General features: G+C 42.0%; 1 protein-coding gene across 4 annotated transcripts in view; it reads right to left on the bottom strand.

Moving 5' to 3' along the window:
- Positions 1–2,753: 2,753 nt before the first annotated feature.
- ARHGAP21 (Rho GTPase activating protein 21) overlaps positions 2,754–7,530 on the bottom strand; it is a 112,413-nt gene continuing 107,636 nt past the window's right edge. For all 4 annotated transcript variants that reach the window (XM_054640232.2, XM_077173838.1, XM_077173850.1 and 1 more), the window contains 2 exons: positions 6,877–6,908; positions 2,754–5,331 (listed from right to left, as the gene is read on the bottom strand). In XM_054640232.2, the coding sequence (XP_054496207.2) occupies positions 3,598–5,331; positions 6,877–6,908 (1,766 nt within the window). In that variant the 3' untranslated portion in view covers positions 2,754–3,597. The remainder of the gene's footprint in view (positions 5,332–6,876; positions 6,909–7,530) is intronic.

Raw genomic sequence — 7,530 nt, 5'->3', positions numbered from 1 at the left:
TGCAGCCCAGCTTTAAACCAATCTAGTCAACAACCACACCCCTCTCCAAAGGCTGGCCCAGTTAATTGGTTAATTACTATCTAAATGTGAATGGTGTTATGACCTGGCTTTGGGAACAAAACCACAGTTTTTGTAGTAAACGAGGCCACATTTCAAACTCTTTTGTCCTGCCTGAACAAAGTGGAGAGGCTCCCAGAGGCTGCACAGGAACCCGAGGCCCTTAATGTGCAGCTCAGCAAAGTTTTCCTTCAGTTCTGCAGCAGCACAAAAGAAGGTATGAAACTGTCTGGGCTGTGGCCATGTCTTAATTCCACATAACAGTGCTGTGAGCGATGCTAATGGGAATCATGACAAGCTCTTTAAAATCTTAAAAAGCAGCCACTCAGCACCTTCCAGCTACCACACTCCAGAAAGGCAGCTCAGACTAAACCACTGATCACCACTGAAGCAGGAATTGCTGTTAGGGACCATTTAAAAAATCCAAACACTACCATTGCTACCAACACATTTTATTATTTCTCCATCAGATCTCAGTTTATCCTGCCCCTAACAACTTACACAACTTGCAGCTTCACAGCTGCAAACAGTCCTCAGACCAGAAGTACTTCCCAAGCCTGTTTGAATCCTTCTAATGAAATACAGAAACAAAAAAATGGACACAAGCAGCAATGTTTAGAAATTCTGTTTAAACATAAAAAAACATCCCTTTTTGCTCCATGACCAAACACTGGCACAGCTTGCCCAGGGAAGTTGTGGAGCTTTCATCTGTGGCAATATTCCAAAGCCAGCCATAGCTCCAGCCCGGAGCAATCTGCCCTGGCCACACGTGGCTGAGCTGGGGCAGGGGGCTCAGTGATGCCTGCCCTCCTCAGCTGCTCTGCAAGCCCATGGAGCTCCCCATCCCACAGGATCCAGCTTCCAGAGGAACACTGACAGTACCCACCTCAGGACAGTCTATTGGAGGCATGCACTTCCCTTCTTGAGTCCATCAGACTTGTCACCCTTCTCTTCCACTGGAAGGGGAAAAAGAAAAATCCCCAACACAGTAAAAAAAGCACTACAGATAAGGATCTGAGGTAGCTGCTGTTAAGATCAGGGCATAGCAATGACTCCTAAAAATGTCCTTTTTCTCAGCTGCCACACTGGCTGACATTTAAGGTGACCCAAATCTTGGCAGTCTTCAAGAAGCAGAAAGAACAGCATTTTTCCAGACTCAGATATGCAGTCACTCACTACTTTCTTCAGGGGAGCTCAGTAACCTCCTCTCCCTGATGCCCCTGGTAGATGCTCCCTGCATCTCTCCCCCCAAGTCATGGGTTTCCCCTACATGTTCCATGCTACCAGTGCAGCAGCAGAGAATACCATGGAGGTTGATCAGGTTAAATAAATTGGTACCTGCAGCACTGTCAGCCAATACAAGTCATGTTTTGCAGCATGTTTGTTTTTTAAGTTCCTAATTTTTCAGATGATTTTTGTTCATTTAATACAATTACAGTTCTATGTTCTCAAAGACAAAAGTTGACAGCCACGTGTCTGGGTTCAGGAGTAAAATTATCAATTATCTATACACACAACAAAATGGAAATTAACCCATCAAAATGGCTGTCAAAGCAGAGGAAGGTACAGATCCCCAGGCTCCCCTGTGCACCTCCCTAAGTTCACTCCTTCACTGAAAGGCCTCTGTGACTTCCTGTGGATGCTCAGCACACACTGACAAGATTCTGAGACTGATGATGGGACAAAATACAGCTCCAGTAAAAGACAATGGGTACTCACTGATGAACAGCATTGGAGGTGTCACAGCACTGTGTTCTGAAAGCCCAGTCAGATGTTCAGGTAGACTTTACTGTTACAACTGAAACCAAAACCATGCTCAGTTCCTCTGCCCTCTACAGAACACAGCTGTTCCTCCTGACACAGCACACCTGAACACTGCTAATGCACCACCTCCCATCTGCTCCGGGAGGAAAGACATTTTAATTTGCATGGAGACCACAAGAACATGGCTCATTTCTATGGGACCTGCTATTAGATGCACCCAATTATGTGGTGAGAACTTTCACAGAGGTCAGCTGTTGTATCTGGGACTTTTCTTCACAGCCAATTTTTATGATTTCTCAGAAGGATGAAAACCGCAGCAGATCAAAGCACAGTAACAGTCACTCAGGAAAGAAATGAGGTCTGCCTAGAAGCACAGCAGCCAGCACATCCCAGTACCACAGTTCCTTCTCCTTGCAGTAACTGGACACATTGATAGAGGCTTAATCCTCTGCCAAGCAATAAACAGTGTAAGACACAGGGATACCCAAAGTGATGAACAGCTGCTTTCTTTTCAAGTAGGTGTGGAAGAACATACAATGAAAAAATATAACTGATAGAGTTCATACCCAGATGAGTTTTTAGGGTAGAAAAACATTTTTTAGTTAAAATTATGAAAACTCCAAGACCCAAACTACAGTATTGTTCTAACTGGCAGATACTGATGTTCATTCTGACTTCACAAAACCTGCACATTAAACATAAACCCACTTGCTATGTACCTTAGAATCAAATTATGTATAAAGATGAAAATACTTAACCAACTGCATGTCTCTCACCTGCACAGTGTGGCCCCACAAAAAAAAGATTAATGAGAGGTGCCCTTCATCCAGGAGGAACTGCAGGTTTGGTGATCCTAAGTGCAGTTGCTGACTGCAACTTAAATGTGACATTTCAGAACCGTTCATCAGAAAGAATTCAAATCACACAAAGAGTCACCAAAACAATTTTATTTCCAGTGTTTAAGTGGGTATGCACACAGGCATGATACAGGTTTGGATTCATTAGGTCTTCATGCAGAATTATATTCTCAATAAAAGAAACCAGTTCCATCCAGTATCCACTATCTACACGCCTATGTTACAACATTTATATCAAATCTGGTATCTGAAGAAAAGATACACATGTAATATGTACAGTTAAGTTACTTATTTTACAGAAAGATTAGAAATTCAAGTCACATAAAACTCAAAATCTGTATTAAAATTGGAAATATAAAACTCCAATATTTACTGGAATGCCTAAGGAATGGAAGCTCTGTAGCCACCTGTGTTAACATTTGTAAAATGTAATGAAACTCATTAACAGTAAAATGCATTTATTTGTTTGTAATAAGTTTCTCTAATTTAGCAATATGGCACCCTAACAAACCAAATGAATTTATAATGAGGCACTTGTTAGTGACTAAACCAAAAGAACAATTTTCCTGCATACTAATGCCAGGCCAACTCTCAGTCAGAAAACCATGTATACACTACACAGCATGTTGCATCAGATGCTTTGTTCAACATTTGTATGCAGCCATCAAATATACTTTTTCTTAAAATATATATATATACTTTAACTTTAGTGTTCTTCTGGCTGTGGTAATGCACTGTGAAGACGTTCCACAGAGCACATTGATGAAACCAGCCCAAATGAAGGCTGCATAACAACAACAGTACAGGAAAAAAATATTTATATATGTACACACACACACACACACACACACACACGCAGAGTTACTGGGAAGTGTAAGGGTAAGTTAATGAATTGCTGCAGTGGACATATCTCCCCATTTCAAAGATACTGGTAAAATCGAGATCTAACCACTTGGGTCCCAGACAGTTTATGAGGATGGGCATCAGCTGCTGGGCTGAAGTTGTTTTTGTTCATGTTCTGATAATTTTCACCATTTACCTGGTCTGGTGGCTGAAATGGTCCCGAAGGTGGTGTTCTATTAATTAAAGTCAAGCTGCTGGAAGAGCTGCCTTCATCTGCCTGCATCTCTGCAGATGAGGGCAGTTCTACCTTTGATACCTCTGCTAAGTTAGTGTTCTCAAGTCTGGGCTTTCCAGTTTCACCCGTATTAAGGTCAGTTGTGCTAGTGCGTAAACGTTCTCGTGCAAGCCAGTCTGAGATCGAGAGGTCCTGGGCTGGACATTTTGGCTTCAACCGAGTCACAGCTGAAAGCTCAGATTCTTTCTCTCTGCTTTGACTTGGTTCTTGAGATTTCCAAGCATTCAGGACACTTATTTCAGCAAAATCCCTCTGCCCTCCAAGGGTGTGCCTTCGCCTGATGTTCTTTCTCTTTGCAGTCTCTGCAGAGTTAGCTTTCTGATTCCCAACTCCAAACATATCATCAGCAGATGATTTGAGTCGCAGCTTTAACCTGTCTGTAATCTTAAGTCTCCATGTAGGTTCTTGTTTGTCAGCCTCACTTTTGGCTGATGTAGCTAAACTGCTTGTAGATCTTCCTTTTTTCATGATGTCAAACATTTTGGTCACAGTAGGCAAGTCCTTCTCACTCTTCGCGTCCCCTGACCCCTCACTGTCCGTTTTGTGCCGTGCAGACTTTCTCCTGGAGAGCGTATCACATTCAATGAGTTTGTGCGAGCTGAAAAGTCTGCGACTCTCTAACTTTGGTGTGGAACTTCCCTCAGTACAACTTACTTCACTTTCTTCAGAGTTCCTCCGACTGGTCTTCACCGCTTCTGGAACTTTCCCTTTGGACAGCCTTTCGGCAGCAGCGCTGGTGGCAAAGACAGGGAAGTCGCTTTCACTGTCCGTCTCCATGGGACGCCCTTCGCTGATCAATTCGCTTCTTTCATCATCTGCATCTTCTCCCTTGCTTTCTGTCACTGACTGCACCTCAGGGCTCAGCATACTGGCATCTAAACCAGTCAGATACATTGTAGATGAAGTAGTTGAGTAATCTGAGGTGATGGAGCTGACATCAGCTGCTAAAAACTCATTGTGTTTAATTTCAGGGCTGGCTACTTTTTTGCATGAGTATCTGTGCTGGGAAACCTGGGAGGAAGTGCTTAGCATAGTGCCAGAGTCGGACACTGTCTCCTCAACCTGGGAAGAAGATTGTGACATAGGCAATTTTGGGCTATTCTTCTGCACGGTTTGCAGACAGTTGATATTTGATGATTTTGTACATTTTTCATCGTAAGGCAGTGAAGGTTCCTCTGTCAGGATATTTTCTTTCTTTAATGACTTCTTTTCATCCTTTACAACATTCACATCTTTTTTACTGCTGTTCTCTTTTTCCTTCAGGACAAACATCCTTTGTTTTCTCCCTATCTCTCTCTCTCTTTCATATTCCCCTTTAGCTGTGTTCTCTTTTGCTGTGTCACCACGAGATTGTTCTGCAAGCTCCTTCTTGAAAAACACATTATCCAACTCATCCTCTGAGCTACTTGGTTGTGGTTTCTCTTTAGTTTTTTTCCGCTTGCGACTAGCTGCTGCAAAAATGGAGGACACAAGCAGTTCCTTGCTATACTGATCTTTTCCAGAACCCCAAGAACCCTGTTAAAAAAGAGGGAGAGGGCATAATTAAAGTCAAAAAGCCTGAAACACTTTAAAAACACATCCTAAGCTTCACAGTAGGAAATGCATCTTCATTCAGGAAACATATACATGCTCCTTCTGTAGTTGAAATGACATTGTCCAATAAGTCAATTTCCTTCCTGAGCATTCCACTTTTTATCTGAGTCCCTTCCACTTAGCCAAGACTGGTTTGTGTATGCTACTATTTATTTTTTGACTGACTAATAAAGCAGACCCCATTACAGTAAGAAAACCTCAAGACTGGCTTGCAAATGTTTCACAGATGCCTCACAATCCCTCCTCCTTTCAAGGTCTTACCTATTCAAAAAGTCTAATTGCTCCATTTTTCCATTCATCTTTCACCTTTCAGAATGAGTTTGTAAATTAATTACTGCCAATAAAATGAATGTTACTCATAACTAGTTTAAGTGTAGAAAATTAAAAATAAAATTCCTTATTTTAGAGGAACTTACTTTTAAAATGGCACAGAAACAATAAAAGTACAAGCCAAATTATTCCATTTTATGAATTAAAAACTGTTTTCAATACTCTAACATTACCACCTGGCCCCTTCAAAGCTATGCACTTTTCGTACTTAGAGCCTTGCTGCTACAGGCAGTATGATGTGGTATCCTGGAAACTGGGCTGTTTTGAGGAAACACCTGAGACACCAAACATCCTCACAGAGCAGCTGTGTTGGCATCTCCACAATGAACCAGAAAGATGCTCTGAGTCCTGTTCCCAGCTCCAAGGGGGCATCAGTGCCACAGCTGGAATGCAGGCCAGCACAGAGCTGTGCCATGGCCTCACTGAGGTCACCTGTGTGCTGCCTGTCAGCCTATGCTATAGGCACCCACTGTCAGAACTCCTCAACAGCCCAGGACACAAAGGCTTGTCCACACGAGGGACAAACCACATGTGTCACATGAGGGCTTTGTCACTGAACTGGGGATTGAACAAACAGCCACGTTCCAGCCTTGTTCCCCTGCTTCATGAGGTGTTCCTCTCCAGCACAGCAACACTTCTGAGGGAGATTCTGCAGAGCAACCTGTAACCACAGCCTTTGCCTTCCCTCTAGAGGAGGAGCTATTACCTCCTGAAGAACAGCCTGAATTCCAAGTATACTTTTCTCAGTGAAACAGAGAAACATAAATACTCTCTGTGAGCTAGTACTATGCCAACAACAGGGAGCATACTATATACATTTAGTACATTTTTTAAATATACAATTACCACTACTAAATAAGATGCAAAAAGGGGGTAAGGTAAGTGCCCACAATTGTGACAGCTTGGAACAAAGCTGTTGCTGTATGCAGCTGACTGCTTTGGTAGATGCAGCTAACTGCACACGAGTCCTTTTCCATTGTAACACTTCAAAAATAGGTTATGAAAAAACAGTACTACCACTTACTCAAGAAATTCTACATAAGCTCTGTAGTACCCCTGCATATCAGTGATTTAATAAGGGAAGCATCTAACAGATTTCAGAAGCTTGTAACTCTATGATATCAGAAAATTATTTACCTTAGATTTTGCTGAGTCACTAGTAGCTGAATCTGTGGAGAAATTTAAAAAAAATCTGCTCAGTTCTGTACAACTTTTTAATTATTGTTACAGACAATGCTGGACTTATGAAAAAGACAAGCACAGAACAAGATGTGAAGCAAATTAAAACCAGAACAGAGTGAATAGTCAGAGCTCACAAAGATGCAAGCTGCACCACAGAAAGCCACCGCCATGAAAGGATGCTGTGAATTGTAGGCAGAACCAGCTCAATGATAGGAATGGCAAAGGAGCCCTGTTCTTCAAAATAAAAAACAGAAATACTAATGTTTATTCAATGCTTTAAGTATACAGCCCCTGCAAAACCGCAGCTGAGAGACCTTTTCAGGATGGCACTGTGTACTCTCCTGAGATTCAGGACACACAAAGCAAAATTGGGTGTCTTTGTACAGCTGGCTCCCTAGGTACAAATCATGGTTCTTGTAGTCATACTCTTTTTGTGAGGTTTTAAAGGAATTAAGTCATATTTTCTGTGTAAATCCCCAATTATACATCTCTCTCCACCTCTTACTACATACAGGTAAAATTTTATTTTTAAATTGTCTAGATGTCAGCAGCTACCAGTTTTGTACTTTCCCACAAGAAGCGCTTTTATGAAATGAAAAATGGACACCA

The sequence above is a fragment of the Agelaius phoeniceus genome, chromosome 1 (genome assembly GCF_051311805.1).
Source record: "Agelaius phoeniceus isolate bAgePho1 chromosome 1, bAgePho1.hap1, whole genome shotgun sequence".
NCBI classification, from domain to species: Eukaryota; Metazoa; Chordata; class Aves; order Passeriformes; family Icteridae; genus Agelaius; species Agelaius phoeniceus.
Note: the sequence above shows the minus strand (reverse complement) of the source record. Positions and strands in the feature narration are given on the sequence as shown.